The following is a 16,759-nucleotide window of genomic DNA, read 5'->3' as shown; positions in this document are numbered from 1 at the left end:
ACCTCGATCCGGGGGCTTTACGAAATCATTATTAACATAAGGTTTGGGAAGTAGCCCCTTTACCAGATGCTGAGGGCGTCTGAGGTCCAGCTATTAAGATTTGCTGATCATGGAGGTTGCCAGTTTTTTTGCGGGGGGAGTAATTATGGAAAGCCTGAGCCAAGAGCCTAAGCTACCAGGCTACTCAATTCAGAAAGTCCAAACCACCCACCGTACAGAATATCTCAGATTACTGGATCCGACCAATGCAGAATGGCAAGGACCCGTGGCAGGCATAACTAATCAATCACGGCGCTGCTTCTCACTGAGGCAGGACGCAGCCTCAGAGTTCCTGTCAAGGCAGTGCTCCTGTCCCCAGTACTAATCTCCGCCCCGACCTAAAGGGGTAATTGCTGTGAGCTAGACGTTTTCACACCTGCTACCCGACCGGAATTCATTTCATAAGCAGAGGAACTGGCACAAAGAAGGAAGGCTCAGAGGGTGACGAGGGACTCGCCTGCGGCCACCCAGCCACACTCACACCCAACGCTCAGGGCGAACCCGGGGCTCACCCTCTTGGCACGTTCAGTGCACAATGAAAGGCCAGCGGGTCCAGAGAAGAAACGCGGTCCTTCCAAGTGCAGGTCTCACGTCCTCAGTGGGGTCAGGAGGCAGAGAGAAGAAGGACTCCCCCTTCAGTTTCCATAATGGGGAGCCCCGCTTCCCGCCCAGACTCACGATGGGGTGCCCCCAAACAAGGCGGGGGTTCAGAAGCTCAGCAGCTGAACACATAACAGATGGCCGCCACACTCAGTGTGCCCCACCTGTCTACCGCCCACATCTCTATGCCCTCTGGGCTGCAGACACCTGTGTCCTTCATTCTGTGCCCCTCAGCCAGGCACAGACCCGGCACTCAGCAAGCGTTTCTCACATGGTCTTGTGCTCCTTTGAAGACATTAAAGCCTTTCCGGACTCTGCAGTCACATACCCAGGATGGGACTTCCCACTGCAAGGTGAAGTTTGACTTAATACAACTGGCTGCATTCCCTCCTCCACCTCCCTCTGCCACCCCCACCCCACCCACCCCTCCCTTTTCCCTCTCTGCTGCTCTGGACAACTGGAGCCTGGAAGGTTTGAGCTTTTTATACAGAAAAGCATCATGCCAAACTGATGAGGCATCCCCGGATGTAGCCGGCCCCAAAGAAATCTCCCATCTCCTCCGAGATGCAAACTCACTGACCTGCGGTTTCCCGCCATTATTCCCCATGCCAGGCGCACAGCCCGCGTCTCTAAACATGCCGAGCTCACGGCCCAGGCTGGCTCTCTGGGCGTGCGTGTGACCTCTGAGGCCACACGGGCCCCACACGTACAAGGGCCCTACGCTTGGGTTAAGGCTCTGCTGTCGCTGTCTTTAACTTCTTAAAAATTTTGGAACAAGGGTCCCTGCATTTTCGCTTTGCACAGGGCCCCTCGGACTGTGTAGCCTTCCCTGTTCAGAGCCACCGAGTCTGGCGAAAAGCAGTGAGAGAACATGACACAGCTTCGATCACGAACCATTCAGATTCAAAGCTCCCTGTGTGAAGGACACAGATCTCGCCTCCCAGGAGGCCGGCATCATTTCACGGTGACCCCGGAGGTCACGGTAGGCAGCACTGTTCCCTTCTAAGGAAACTGAGGCTCAGAAAAAGGGCCTAAAGCTTCACCTAGTAGAGGCAGAGCCATGTGCACGGCACGAACCAGAACGTCCATGATGTTGACATCCCGACGGGAGAAAATGAGCATCACCGCCACCTCAGAAGTGCTTTCTGCTCATCTCTAACGGGCCCCCGGGAGCCGCAGGCGGGTCGCTTCAGATTCTCCACGCTGACAAATCCGTTCTGTCAGCGAGCTCTGGGGAAGGGACTCCTCAGAGGACAAGCCCAGGCCGCTTACGAGGGTCCCCAAGAGACCCCGCCCCTGCCCGCCACACGCTGCTCCTTTTCCTGAGGAAAGGTCCCACTCTGAGCTCTAATTAGTGGCCTCCCGGGGTCCTGAGGCTCCGCCGCTCCCACTCACAGCTGTTCTCACGGCACCCAGTCCTTTAGATCTCCTGGCTGGCCCTGCGCAGCCTCTGGGAAAACGCCCGCCTCCCCCAGAGGCTGCCCCTGTCCAGTCCCAACGCCACGGGGCCTTCGCCCTCGCGGCTCCTCCGCCTAGAGCTCTCTCCGCCCCGGCTGCCCTGTGGCCGGTGCCCTCACGTCATTCTGGTCTCCGTTTAAACATCACCTTCTCAGAAATCATTCCCGTGGTCGCCCTACGCACACCAGCGTGCGTGTGGGCAACACGCACACACGCACACACGCACACCCACATTGCTTTCCACCTGTCTCGCCCTGCTTAATAATACTACAGAGCACACCCAGCCGTCTGGCACGTTACGGTTTATCTGTTCACTTACTTAGTGTCTGTGTCCCCTACCAGAGGGGATGCAGGGAGTACGGTGTCCCTGGGCCCAGGGCAGTTCTTGGCACTCAGGCACACTACAGCGCTTCACTGAGTGGTGCGTAAAGGAGTGACCCAGCCCTCCTGCCAGTCCTGAGCCGTCTGTCCCCACTCACTCAGTCCCGCTGTAGCCTGCAACCCTCTGGCTCTTAGCTAGGGGTCCCCTGTCGCCCATCAGAGACCTGACTTCCCCCGGAAGTCTCCTCGACCTCAGGCCCAGGCTCAGTCCCCGCCGGGGAGCGCCGGCGCCATCCTGTGTGTTGGTGTGCACACCTGGGAGCTTCCCAGGTGGACCTAGAAACGCCCTTGAGCCCGATGGAGGGAGGGCAGGGAGACACAGCAGAAAGCGGAAATCTAGCCCGGAGTGGCGGGCGGCAGGCTCGCCCCGCGCGGGGGCTCACTGGGAGGCTCGTCGGGGGCGGCAGCGAGACCACTGGCTCTCCGTGACCGCCCAGCGACCTCCAAGGTGACAGAGAGGCCTTCCCCAGGTTCAGTGGCATCCTCAGCGACCCGGTGTCACAGCGTGTGGCTCTCTCAAGGCCGTGGCCTTGAAGTGGCCTTGAAGTGGCTCCAGCTGTGGGAACGGTGGGCACAGTCACTTCCAAGGATGGGAGGGGGAGGAGCTTCCGAATGCCCGGGGCCAGCTCCTGGGTCAACCAGCGGCCACGTCCTCTCGATGACCTCCTCCAACACTGTGCTGACCCCAATGGTGGGACAGCCAAGCTCTCTTAGCTGGCTGCCCCCTAACCTGGCTGTGGGGGGGACCAGGGCCACCCCTTCCGGCCGGGCGCTTTCGGGCTGGCACCTATGCCGCTCCCACCCGTCGTCACATGTCCACCAAGGGTCACCTGGGGCGGGGACTGTTCCTGAGGCATCCTTACTAGTTCAGTTCCAAAATTCAATTATTAAAAGAAAATAGACAAAAATGAAGATAAAAAGAAACTTATCACTGCTAAGGAAACTAATGCTTTAAGAATTTAAATTATGCTTCGAATGCCTCAAGAAGACCCAATAAGAAAACAGCCTTTTAAGAAAACATTGCTTGGATCTAGATGTGCACCAAACACTCCTAATAGATTGAGGAATACAGGGAACTTTAAAAACTCTGTCATTCTATGCTCAGACTATTCAGAAATTGCCGTAATTGACATTATAGGCAACACATATGTGGTTTGAGCAAAAATGATCACAGAGCCCATCAGACCCACACGCAAAGACCTTGACCTACATTTGAAGTGGTGTGTTCATACGCATTTACGCTTCAAGTTCAAATAACATGTTTGCTTCCTTTTCCAGCAACTCCCCACTTCAGCCTATTTTTTTAATTGACTGAATTAGCAGCCACACTTATTGTTGGCCCGTGGCTATCGTGTCACCCTTCACATCCCCAGATTGGGTCTTCTCCACATGGCATCTGGCAGCTAGCACCGGGCTGGCACGTCGTCGGCCTTTGGTAAACAGGTGTTGGATAAATGAATAGAATAAACGAGAGCTGGAAATCCAACCTCTCTTCAAAGGCTCGCTCCTTCCCGGCAGCCTTCTTCACTTGAGAGAATGCGGCTGTCACCCCAAACCCCCAAACTCTCTCTTTGAGAGAAACAGACCTAAGCTTTTTTTTTTCTTTTTTTCCACCAAAGACTTGCTCAACCCCAAGGTTGTAGATATGCCTACTATCACATATCACTTTGGGAGTCAATCCTCAGAAGTCGAGGAGCCCGAGAAGCAAGAAGTCAAAAAACCTCGTCACGTTGTTCGTCGTAAGAAGAAATTAGAAATAGATACGGAATGGATCAAGGACAAGATTGAGGTAAGGGGGCAGTACGCTGGTGTTTTCACTATGTCCAAGGGGTTTTTTGGGGGCTCAGGTGAGAGACACACACACACACCCATCGGGGAGCTGTCAGAACCAACACAAAACGTGAATACAAACAAGAAAAACGTGCCCGATGTCTAGACGCACACCTGAGTGTGTGGGTCACCACGGACTGACTAAAACTCTTACTAGGGTTCCCGGACACCCTGCTTACCGCAGGGCTGGTATTTGGCAATGGAATGGGATTGGGAGTAGAGCAAAGGAAATAGGTATTACATTATATAGGTCCCTCTCCTAATAAATTTACAATCTATATCAAAAATCACTCACATGGTGAATGGATAACCTGTGATACATTCATACAACGGAATATTATTTAGTGCTAAAAAGAAATGAGCTATCAGGCCATGAAAAGACATAGAAGGGCCTTAGATTCATGTAACTAAAAGAACCAATCAGGAAAGACTACATACTGTATGAATCCAACTATACGGTTAATGAAGGGTACCCCTGACACACAGTCAAAAATCAAATATAACCCTCCACAGGCACAGATTCCCAACTGCACATCAAAAATACAACAGACTCTTGAACAACACGAGTTTGAACTGCGTGGGTCTTACAGGCGGATACGTGGACGGACCTGTGCAGTTCAAACCATGTCGTCCAAGGGTCCAACGCTATGACATCCTGAAATGGGCAGAACCAAGGAGACAGTGAAAGTGTCAGCGGTTGCCCGGGGCTTGCGAGGAGGGCTGGGCAGGCGGAGCACAGAGGATGGCCAGCGCAGTGAGAATACCCTGCATGAGACCATGAGTGGACACACGTCATTATTCATTCGTCCAAACCCATAGAACGTACGAGACCAAGAGCGAAGCCTAAGATGAGCCGTGGACTCTGGGTGATGAGGACGTGTCAGGGCAGGTCCCTTGACGGTGGAAATGTCCACTGCGGTGCAGGACATCAACAGTGGTGGAGGCTGAGCCTGTCGCGGGACGGGAGGTGTGGGGAATCTGTACACTTTCTGCTCAATTTGGCTGTGACCTGCTCTAAAAAATAAAGCCTATTTTAAAAACTCAGTCCCATGGTGTGTGTATAAAGATGGATACTACGAAGTCATAAGTGACAACTAGTCTCAGAACATTAGTCATCGGGAGTGCGTTGACAATCGGGTCTGAAGCTCAAAAGGGAGCATCGCATGGGAACTAGAACCATGTGATAGACTTTATGCCTTCTGTACATGTATGCTGAGAACCTACGGTGCCAGGACCCCTTCTATGTGCTGGAGGCACAAGAGTAAACGAGACACAGCCCCTGAGCCCATGGAGCTGAAGTTCCCGTTGAGGAGACAGTCTGTATACGAAAATACTGTTCAGTGCGACACCAGATACTGTCAGGTGCCATGGGGACGAGGCGGCGGGGGGCTCGCGTGCCGTTGAGCATAGGCGTGCGTGAAAGGACGAGCGAGCCGTGCAGGTCCCTGGCGGGAGAGTGTTCTAAGCAGAACAAACAAATGCGAAGGCCCTGAGGCCTCTGTCTCGCCGTGAGTTAGAGAGGGCAGGGCATGCGCTTGGGTGCTCCGACCTGGTAGAGCCTGGTGAGTCACAGTAAGACTCGAATTTTATCCTGAGGATGAGCTGAAGCCATCGGAGGGTCTCGAGCAGGAGAGAAACATCACCTGGCCTGCTCGACAAGAACCTTTCTGGCTGCCGTATGGAGCAGAGGTTGAAGAGGGCAAGAAAAAGGCAGAAAACCCACGCGGGGGCCCGGCCATCCATTCAGGTGAGAGACGGTGGGCATCTCCGCCACGTATTGGCAGGAGAGGTGGTGAAACGCGGTCCGATTTGGGATAGTTTTTGAAGAGGGAATCAAAAGGGCTTCCTGTCGAACCGGAAGTGGATGTGAGCGAGAGAAGAGCGTGGCTCCAAGCGCCTTGGCCCAAGCGACCGAGTCAATGCTGGGTTCTCGGGTGGCTTTGGAAAGGAAGACCCCAAATATAAATATCCTCTTCAACGAGCCTCATCTAGAAGCTTTTTACAGGCCATCAAGAGCGACCCCACCACAGACGTGTTCTTACGAGGCACTTTTTTAGATTTAAAAAAAAAAAAGAGCAGTGATCTGTACACTACGTGCGGGAGGCAGTGTGTTCCCAGCCTGTCGGGGAGCGGACTGCAGGGGTCTGGCCCCCCTCTCACCGGATGACTTGGTGTAAGTCACTTAGCCTCTCTTAAAGGGGGACAATGACTGTGCCTCCTTTGTAGGGTCATTGTGTAGGGAAGTCGAGTGTTGAGTGCGGTGAGTCAGTCCTAGGAACTCACGGTGGTTTCGACCCAGAGGCGCATTGAGCGACCTGCCCGCAGCCATCCTGCCGCAAGCGGCTGCACCTGTTTCTTTTGTTGTCATAGATCTTGGCATTCTGCCGCAAGTTTTCATGAACCAAGGATTCTTCAGCTGTTTAAAATAATACTTTGAAAGTCACTGGTCTGACTTCTAGAGATGACCTGAAAAGCTGGCTATGAACACCTGGGAAATTTAGATGATACGTAAAAAAAAAAAAAGTGTCCTTTTAAACACAGAGCTGAGTGTGTAAGAAAGTAAGGGAAATAATACCAGAGATAGAAACGGGAAAGGCAGAAAGAAGGGCGAGCGTGTGAACAGGTGCGGGCGGGGCGGCGCGTGTGCCGTGACGGGCGGGGGGGCAGCGGCAGCAGTAGGTAGGACACGTCCCGACAACCCAGGAGCCCGGGTTTTACCGCCGCTTGGGAACGAGAGACGATCGGGTCCCTTGCATCATTCCCAAGCGCCCTCGAAATCGCTACCATAAGTGATCACCCACTAAGCCACAAAGCTACTCTCGGCAAACCCCGAGGGGCTGGCATCAGAGCGACCGTGTCTCTCGCCCCGATGCATTTTAATCAGTAATGATAAGAACAGAGCAAAAGCGACTGGCACCGTGCGGGTTTGAAAACACACCTGCAAATAACGTGCGTGTCAAAGGAGAAATCACACCGGAAATTTGAAAATATTTCGAATGCAATGACAGGTAAATAATAACTACACTCACCGGAAACAGCTAAAACAGTATTTTGAGAGAAACGTTATAACTTTAAATGCTTATGTTAAAGAAGGAGGAGGAAGATCGAAAAGATGAGCTTAAGATTCAATTCAGGAAATTAGAAAAATTAAATGGAGCAATACAGAAAACCCACAAAAAGTAGAAGTGTATAAATGACAATAATAAGAGCGGAAGTTGATACAATTAAAAAGAAATAACAGAATAAATAGAATAGTCTTTGAAAAGACTAACAAAAGGGGCCAATCTTCAGGCAGGGTTGATCCAGGAAAAAAAAAGAGAGAGCGAGAAGGTATTAACAACATAAAGAGTGAAGACAAGAACATAAATACAAGGAAAAGATTTTTTTCAACATTATATAAAAAAAATATTTATAATAATACATTTGAAAATTTTACGTAAAATAAACGATTTTCTAGAAACATATAATTTACTCACGCAGACTCAAGAAGAAATAAAAACCCCAAACATACCAACATTATGAGTTGAATTCTTTCCCCTCGAAAAGATATGTTTAAGCCCTAAGCCCCAGTGCCTCAGGATGTGACCTGATTTGGAAAACCGGCCGTAGTTCATGAAGACGAGGTCACACAGGAGCGGGGTGGGCCACTGTGCGTTGTGACAAGCAGACGGCCACGTGAAGTCACAGACACGGGGAGAAGGCCCGTGAAGACGGAGGGAGAGACCGGAGTGACATGACGCACGTGACAAGATGAAGCTGGGAGAGGCGTGAAAGAGATTCGGCCTCGGAGCCTCCGGGACGGACCGTCTCTGCCGACGGCTTGACCTCAGACTGCTGGCGTCCGCGGCGGACGGAGAACACATTTCTGCATTTTCAAATGGGCCCCGTCTGTGGTACGTTGTCATGGGAAATGAATATAAACGACGAGCACCAGAGTGAAGTGACAGTTTAAAATCTGCACACTCACACGCAGACTGACCCATTTCAGCCTCCTCGCCACATGGACACGTGAACCGAGGCCCTGAGGGGTCTCCTGCACAGACTCCCCGGCCAGCTGGTGGGCGGGGTGGCACAGGGCACGCAGGGTAGGCAGACAGGTCCCGAGCACCGGGACCTGAATTGGGACAATCAGCCCTGTGAGCTTCTCATAGGCTCATCTTCTCTCCCCAGGTGCATCAAGGCGACGCAAAACTAGATCTCTACCCCAACAAGGACATCTTCCAAATTCTCTTTCCTGACGGATCGGGCCAGATATAGTATCCGCTAGAGCACGAAGACACATAAAGACACATATGGCGCCTAACACGTGTGTGATTTGGGGCCGGGGCCTGGGTTTTACTGAACCCGCAAACTCTGCGGGCTCTGCCTTTTCAAGGGGACCCCAAGAGGCTGCTTGTGCCTTAACCACCTTCTAGCTACCCGTCCAGGAACCTGGCTCTGCTCATCCTCAGCTCGGCAGAGAGCAAGTTCACGTACATCATTCTGGAAGACAGCAAAGAAATGCAAATGCAGGCCCTCGTCAACAACAGCGGCCACGCCACCTTCCATGACGACAACAGAGAAATCTGGTGAGTGTGGGCCATGTGTCCCGAGCACTCTTTTCCGTGGAAAGCAGTGTGCTTGAAGTCTCCATCCGCCCTCCAGATTCTGACCGTCAGGCTGGGGTGGGGCCTGGAGCTCTGCATTCTTCAAAGCTCCCACGCGGTTGGGCAGGTCAGCCGGGTGTGGGACCCCAGGCCGGCGCACCCTCCACCAGCCTCCGAGGCTTCAGAAAGTGGCCAGTGCCCACGAGCCGGCAGCAGCTGCCCAGCACGGCCCGTCTGCCAGGGCCACGGCCCCCAAGGGCCGTGAGATAATGGCGGGACACTTCGCTCATCACCACCGGCGGGGAGCTGCCTCCCTGGCCCCCCACGGCCCGGGTGAGGGTGGCTGCTGTGCTGACACCCCAGACTCCAGGGAAGCCTCAGCTTTATGAGGAAATGGGCCCGGATGTCCTGTCCTGGAGGGCAGGCTCCCTCTCTCCCAGCCTTGCTTTCAGGCCTCGGGCAGCAGCCTCGCAGCCAGCCCAGGGACCGTCTCCCTCTTGCCTTGGGACCTGCCATCCTCTTGCCCTGAAAGTTTTCTGAAGCTGCTAACCTTGTCACAGCTCGAGGGTGGGAGACACACAGGTGGCTTTTCCCTCTAACGCTGAGCGCCCCCGCCTCTGGCGAGGACAGGAGGGAGGCTGCCCGGTGCTGATAGCCAGTGGGTGAGGCTCGGCGCGGCCTCGTAAATCTCCGCAAACGGCCCATGAAGGGTCCTGCCCACCGGGCCACCGACCAAAGCCCAGGACACGCCGAGGGACCTCCACCCTTACCCCAGCTGGCCTGGCCCCTCTGCCCACGGCAAGCGGCCCCTCCACACCCAGCTGGACGCTGCTGCCTGACCGCCCTGTCCTGCCTCCCCTGAGGGCAGCTGCATGCTCTGGCTTGACTTAAACCACAGCAAAGCAGTGCTGAAGGCATTTGGGCATCAGAGACCTGGATGGGGGAGAAACCGTCCCTGCGTACTCCCCCCACTCCCGTCACCCCCAAAAGGCCACACACACGGCAGAATGGGCTCCCCATTCCCGAGGATGGCAGCACCCAAGAAAAATGTGACCCCAAGAAAAATCCCCCTAAGGGGATTCATCAGAACACAGTTCTGTTGTCACGGGACATTTTTGGAAAAGATCTTCCAAGTTTTTCGGGAAGCACAGAGCTGTCAGGCAGGGCCCACCCCCCGAATCGGTGCCAGGGATCCCCGCAGCTGCTGCCCAGGCTGGGCTGGGGGGAGCCCCACACTGCACGGGCACGGGACGGCTTTGCAGCCACGCTGTCTCAGCATTCCCGGGTCATGTTCTGATGTCCACCTCATCAGAGAAGGTAGAGGGCGTGGTTGTAGTTTGCTGGGTGTGTGGACGCTAAACCCCAGCTTCTCCCCCAAACTCCAGGCCCTGGGCTTGAGGAAACCCAGACCAGACCTCCCACCAAGTTTCAGGGTCCCTCCCACCCAGCGAGGGGCCCCAGACCTGCCTAAAATCAGGGACCCTGGTGGGTGGGTCTACTCACACCATAGCTTGGGGTCCTTGCACCCCTTGAGGAGGGACCTCAGACATTTCAGGATGTTCTAGACCCTGCTTTCCCAAGGAAGCCTTAGCCCAGAGCCAGGTCCCCCGAAGCAGGCGCTGACCTCTAACCCCGGGGAGCGGGGAGGGCCTGACATAAGGTGGGGGCGATGTAAAGGGTTGGAGCCCGCAGGTCTGCCCTGCGGGGTGAGAGAAGGGTCCCCTCTCTGTCCCCTCTCCGTGGACGACTGTAACCCTAATGTTCGCCGACGTCCTGCTGTGTGCAGGCAGCTAACCCTCGCAACGACCCCACGAGGAAAGCACTGGTATTATCTGCATTTTTTAGTTGAAATTGAGGCATAGAGAGGTTAGTGACTACTGGACTCACTGCTCCCAAGTGTGCGTGCGTATGTGTGTGTGTGTGTGTGTGCGCGTGTGCGTGTGTGTGCGCGCATGCACGTGTGCGTTTCACGTAGCGTCACAAACATGAGCAAGTAGTGAAAATTAAGTCGTCTGATGCACACACTCCCAGCTGAGGCTGAACGAGGTGGGTGTCCCCTGGCTTGGGGCGGTGGAGGGAGGCAGGAGCACAGGGCCGTGTCATGCAGGGAGCCCCAGCTCTGGGGCCAGGTGGCATTGGCCGGGACGGGCTGTTTGTAGGCTCTAAGGTGACCTAGGTGAGCTAGGTGCACTTATATTTCTCCTAGGACGACGGGTTCAGTATTTACTAACATTCGAAGCGACTTAATAGACCCTAACTGCACATCGCAAATAGCAAGGTCGACTGGACGGATTAGTAGATTATACGAGGACACCAACGGGGTGGAGGAAAGCAGAGGGGCAGGTCAGGACAGGGCTGCTCCCAGGGGGTGACGCTTAAGCTGAAACCTGAAGGCTAAGCAGGAGCCAGCTGGCTGTGCTGGCTCCATCCCGGGAACAGGAAGCAGCATGGGAGCCGGTGGCCAGGGACAGAAGACAAGAGGGAACTCGGACACGGGTGGGGAGACAGGCAGCACCTAGTCTTGGGTCCGCCTTCCTGGTGGAGACTTCTCCCACGAGCCAAGACCTCTGGTCCCCTGTGGCCTGTTTGTGGGCAAAGAAAGACCAAGAAAGAGGGGCGGTTAAGGGGGAAGGGGCAGGCCCGTGTCACCACAGGAGAGGCCGCGCCCTTCGCCCCAGGGCCAAGCACAGTGGCTGCCAATGCAACGTCTTGGTCTAGGTTGAGCCTGAGCCCAAACCTGGGCTACTACTTTGCCAAAGACCAAGCCCAGAAGGCCTGGAACTGGTGGAACCTGAGCGACCACGTCCACGCGCCCCCCATCCGGCCCATCTCCCTAAGGATCAACCAGTACATCGAGGTGCAAATCAGGAGCCAGGACAAGATCACCTTCTGCTTCACCCACCAAAAGCAGCACATCTACTTAAACCTGGGTACCAAGTATAAGGTACGGTCGGCTCCCACGCCTCTGCCGGGCGGCCCACGGCTGGATTGCACTGGTTCGTGCCATGGGCCCCAGCCAGGTTCTGCATGACTCCCACCCACAGAAAACAAGGGGCCCCCCACCCCGCCCAGATGCTTGGCCATACACAAAGGCATTCATTTCACATCTGCGTGCCGTGAGATTTGGCTCTGAGGAAACTGACATCCCCCAATCGCTCAGCCATGAGCCAGACAAAAAAAAAAATGTCAACACGCATTGTCTCACCTGACACTCACGACGGCCCTGTCAGATGGCAGGGCCAGAAACAAAGGAGAAGTCCGTGTCCCCAGCCCTGCCATCCGTGTCCTCATCTCAAAACAGATGGCCACCTGGAAGGCCGTGGCCCCCTGCCTAGGCCGGGCAAGAAAGTCTGGGGAAGGAATAGCTTCCTGGGGCCACCGTGACACATGACCACACACCGGGGGGACTTAAAGCCACAGAAACGTATTCTCTCGCAGTTCCGGAGATGAGAAGTCTAAAACCAAGGTGTTGGCAGGGCCGTGCCACCCTCCGGAGGCTCCAAGGCCGGGTCCTTCCTGCCTCTCCCAGCTCTCAGGGCTCCCAGCGATGGCTGGTGGCACCATCGCTCCCGTCTCTGCCTCTGTCTTCAGGAGCCTTCCCCTCCGTGTCCCTCCGTGTCCCTCCGTGTCCCTCGGTGCACTCCATCTCCCTCTCCCGCCTCCTATAAGAACACCGGCCATTGGATTTAGGGCGTGCCCTGAATCCCCACCCTGCGGTTCTCCATTTAATTACACCTGCAAAGATCCTATTTCTAAATACAGTGATATTCATGAGTGACTGCGGGTTAGGACTTCGACATGTATTTTGGGGGCCACGAGTCAAGCCCCTACAAATGATGAGTCTGGACCCTAGAGTTTGCACCGTAAGAGGACAAGAGAGTGGGCTGAGCCCCGCTCCCGAGGACCAGAGTCAAGGAGAGGAGTGGGGGTGTCCTCGGACCCACCGTTCCTGCTCCAGCTCCCCCGCCCCATCCTGCAGAAGGCGCTTCGTACAGACCTGCCAGAGAGGCGTTCAGGACTGCATGAGCGGACGGACGGACAGACGGACGGACATGTCTCCTGGGAAGTGAGGCAGACGGAGAAGTAGGCTGAGGGAGGAAGCAGCCACACAGCAGAAGCCAGCGAAAATATTATCTGAAAGGCGCGGAGGGGATGTGTGGGCTTAGAGTGACCCACCACCCCAGTTTGCCCAGGACCGAGGGTTTTCCAGGACATGAGACATTTCGTACTGAGGCTGGGACGGTGCCGAGCAGAGCCGGACAGCTGGCCATCCGAGATTCCCTTGCCTGCTGTTCTGCAGGCTGAATAATAAGGCCCCGGCCTCCTTACCTGCCCTGGGCTTTCCAGCGGGTGACCCAGGAAAGAGGAGGCACACACAGACCGCCCCGAGTTTTCCGTCTGCCCCTGCACAGTGGTGACAAGCCAAGAGAGAGCGTGAGGACCTGGGCCACTGGCCTTCGAATCGCGGCGGGGGTGCATTGCGGGAGGAGGGCCAGGGACATCAACGGCCCACAGGGCAGGTAAAGGGCTGACACGGGCAGAGCGCCTGGTGCCAGCGGAGGGTGCGCCCGGAGGAGGCCGATCAGCGCAGACGTGGCTGGCCGTCAGCCCGTCCGGGTGCTCGCAGGCCAGGTGGCAGCCCCGCCACTCCCTGCGTGACACCTCACAGGCCTCTTGGTCTTTCTGAGCCTGTTGTCATCTGTAAAACAGGACACAGCGTCATCGTAAGGCTTCAGCAAGACGCTCTGTGTGAAAACAGTTCAGAATCCGGATACCTCACAGGCCAGGACATGCTGGCATCAGCCTTTGCCATTCCCCCTGCCTCCAGGGGGCCCTGGGCTCAGTCTGCCGTAGGCTACAAACCAAGGCAGAGGTGGCCCAGATACGCTTCTCGGGAGCCCAGGTGGACGTGGGCTCATGGCCAGGCATGGCAGACAGTCTCTCGGCCGTGGTTGGGCCTGTCTCCCCCCACGGTAGGGGATCACGGGGAGAAGCCAGACGCATCCAGGGGGCACACCCTTTGGAAGGCAAGCCATGCCGGGGCTCAGGCGCTGGCACCCTTTGGTTTGGGGACAGGCTGGGATGTGGCTCCTGGAGCAGGTCCAGTGAGGGTCCTTGTGGGATTTGCCCTGGATTGTGAGGGCTGGGGCCTGGGCACAGGGGCCTCATCCTGGGGCGGGGAGCAGGGGATGGGGGGCCAGGGCAGCACTTGCCCTCACCCGGCCCCCCATGAACCCTGCAGTTCGTGACCCCAGACATGCTGAGCGAGATGAAGAGCCAGGTGGCCCTGGAGGTGGACGCTGGCCCATGGGTGCGGAAGATCCGCGTCCTCCTGGGAAAGATGAGCAGAGTCGTGAACTTCCTGACCATCTCGGAGTTGGAAAACTTCCTGGAGGCCACCGGCATCCTCCTGATAGACAACACGAGCCTAACCGAGAAGTTCAGGTCCCGGGTCGAGGTGGCCACCACCCTGGTCCCCGGCTCCTTCAGCTCCTACTGAAGGTCTGGGGAAGGCGGGGTCGTCAGAGGCACCAAGGAAACCCCACAGCCCCGTGTAGGTCCTTCGAGAGCTGGTTTGTCATTCGGGAGCCGTCACAGCGATTTGATTCAAAAAAAAAAGTGTTGGGCAGATCTGGTGGATGCTGAGACCGGACACAGAAAGGACAATCTCGTCGGCAAGTTGATCCCGCAGACAATACACGGCCCCACCGGTGCCGCCTGCTTCTCCTGGTGACCTGAGTGTGGCAGTTCTTTCGTGGCCTCCCTGTATACTTAGGTTGACTCAGGACTCAGACTGTCCCCAGTCTAGCTCTGCCAAGTGTTGGCTGCGTGACCTCGGACAGCTATCCTTATGCCTCAGTGTCCCCATCTGTAAAATGGGTCTAGAAAGAGCAGAGCAGGCGGCTCTCACTCTGACCCCGTCGCAAACACCCGCTCCGCCACCGCTGCCCAGGCGGAGGGAAGCCCAGGCAGCAGACCAGCAGCAGCCTACGGCAGGCCCCCCAAACCAGGGCCCAACCGAAGCCCAACCAAAAGGACCCACACTTAACCACCCCCTCCGGCAGCTGGGACCCTTGTGGTCAGTAGCAGCCACCGACTCGAGTAGGTAAAGCAAAATGGCATCCGTAACCTGGGCGGAAGACGCAGTGGGTCCTCAGGGGTGGCGCGTGGAAGGCCTCGCACGCGCACCTCTGGCCCGTGCCTTGTTCGCAGGCCCGAGTTCCATGTGCCTGTTCACGTGACCTTGTCTCCTGCTCTCCCTCACCCGTGGCCTCTGAGGCCTGGGTCAGGAGGCCACTCCCGGTGTGGCCCGGGGTGGGGAGGGAGGGTGGAGTCATGTCTTGGAAACACAGCTCCTCGTAGATGCCTCAGCATGGGGAGGGGTGGTAGTTTCTAGAAGAGGAGCCGGGCAGTGCGCCTTCTACATAGGCACAGCACACTTCCGAGGACGATCTCGGCTGCAGCTAAACCCCGACAGTACAGGAAACCCCTTATTCCGGCTCAGCCTAGCAGTGAGCCATTCCCTGCCAGGGATGGCCACACCCAAGCCCCACCTTTTGGGACCTTGCTCCCCTGCCCCTAACCTTCGCCAAATGTCCCGTCGTCACCCCAAACCGCGAGGCTGGGTGGCCGGGGCAGGACTGGAGTGGTAAGGCTGGCAGAGGAGAGCGTTACACGCTCGCTTCCACCACGTGACTGTCACACCTTGGCGGTGAACAGTGCCATCAGCCAAGACGTGCCGCAGCTGCAGCCGTAAGTGACCGTGGCCCCCGCAGCCGTGTGCCTCACGGGCCAGCCTCGCCTTTCAGGCGGCCTGGTTAGTTCTGCACCTTTGCTCAGTGCGTGGAGAAGACCCTTTCCTTACCAGACGCTAGCGACAAGCTCCTGGGTCACACTGGGCAACACACGCGCCCTCCCAAGCTCACAGCCCCGTCTCAGAGCCGAGCCAGACGTTTCCCCCGGGACCGAAGGCCGTGGGGTCAGAGGCACGTGCCCTGGCCCCACCGCCTGCTCGCTGGGGGGGCGAGTGACTCTGTGACTGCTCCCTTGTCTGTAAATGTGGGGGGTGAAGGGAGGTTCTAGCAAAGACCAAAGGACCTGGCATCAGCCAAGCAGTCAGCAGGGCGCTGAACAGACGTGGGCTCCTGCTGTGACCAGCCATTCCCTCCCCCTGGTCTTTCTCCCGTCAGAAGATGGTTCCATTAACGCAGCGGCTGTTAACAGGTGTCCCCGCAGAGGCGTTTTGTTTGGTCAACCCCGATTTAAAGTATTTTGCTGCCAACATTGGCTAGACGGGAGATCTCACAGAAATATGGTTTACCAGCTTCTCCTGTGACCGCTGCTCTGCATCTGTGATGTCAGAGGCCGGACAGAATCCCAAGTCACCCAGGGACGATTTTCAGTAGGAAAAGTCAATCAGCTCACAGATGCCGAAGGAAATGAAGTAGCCACCCGGAGGGCCAGGCGTTAACACTCCAGACCCCTCCCCCTGCATCAGCTTGCTGGGGTTGCCGTGACAAAGGGGACACACAGTGGGGCGGCTTCCGCGACAGAAACGTACTGTCCGGCGGTGGTGGAGGCAGGGAGTCCAAAGTCAAGGGCCTCCCCGGAAGGCGCTGGGTTTCCAGACGTCTCTCCGGGCTGCCGGTTGCCACGCGGCGTTCTCCCCGAGTGCGTGTGTCAGATTCCCCCTTCTCATCCAGGCCCCGGCGGTGCCGGACGGGGGCCCACCCCGCTCCAGTACGGCCTCCTCTAACTAGTGGCCACATCTGCAAGAGCCCCGTTTGCCAGGAAGACCACAGCCTGCGGCACTGCGGGGGACACAATACAGCCCTAAACGCCCTGTCTGCCTCACACCCCGGCCT

At 56.5% G+C, this 16,759-nt stretch overlaps 1 protein-coding gene across 1 annotated transcript in view; it reads left to right on the top strand.

Annotated features, from left to right (window-relative positions):
* The window catches only part of ERICH6B (glutamate rich 6B), a 44,852-nt gene extending 30,458 nt beyond the window's left edge, over positions 1-14,394 (top strand). The window contains exons 7-12 of the mRNA XM_039877332.1: positions 4,098-4,267; positions 8,479-8,564; positions 8,724-8,876; positions 11,613-11,838; positions 13,723-13,845; positions 14,137-14,394. Coding sequence (XP_039733266.1) covers positions 4,098-4,267; positions 8,479-8,564; positions 8,724-8,876; positions 11,613-11,838; positions 13,723-13,845; positions 14,137-14,394 — 1,016 coding nt within the window. The remainder of the gene's footprint in view (positions 1-4,097; positions 4,268-8,478; positions 8,565-8,723; positions 8,877-11,612; positions 11,839-13,722; positions 13,846-14,136) is intronic.
* The last annotated feature ends 2,365 nt before the right edge of the window (positions 14,395-16,759 follow it).

This window comes from Pteropus medius, unplaced genomic scaffold (assembly GCF_902729225.1).
Source record: "Pteropus medius unplaced genomic scaffold, Ma_sr-lr_union100, whole genome shotgun sequence".
NCBI lineage: Eukaryota > Metazoa > Chordata > Mammalia > Chiroptera > Pteropodidae > Pteropus > Pteropus medius.
The sequence above is the reverse complement of the archived record's forward strand: the minus strand, read 5'-3'. Positions and strand labels throughout refer to the sequence as shown.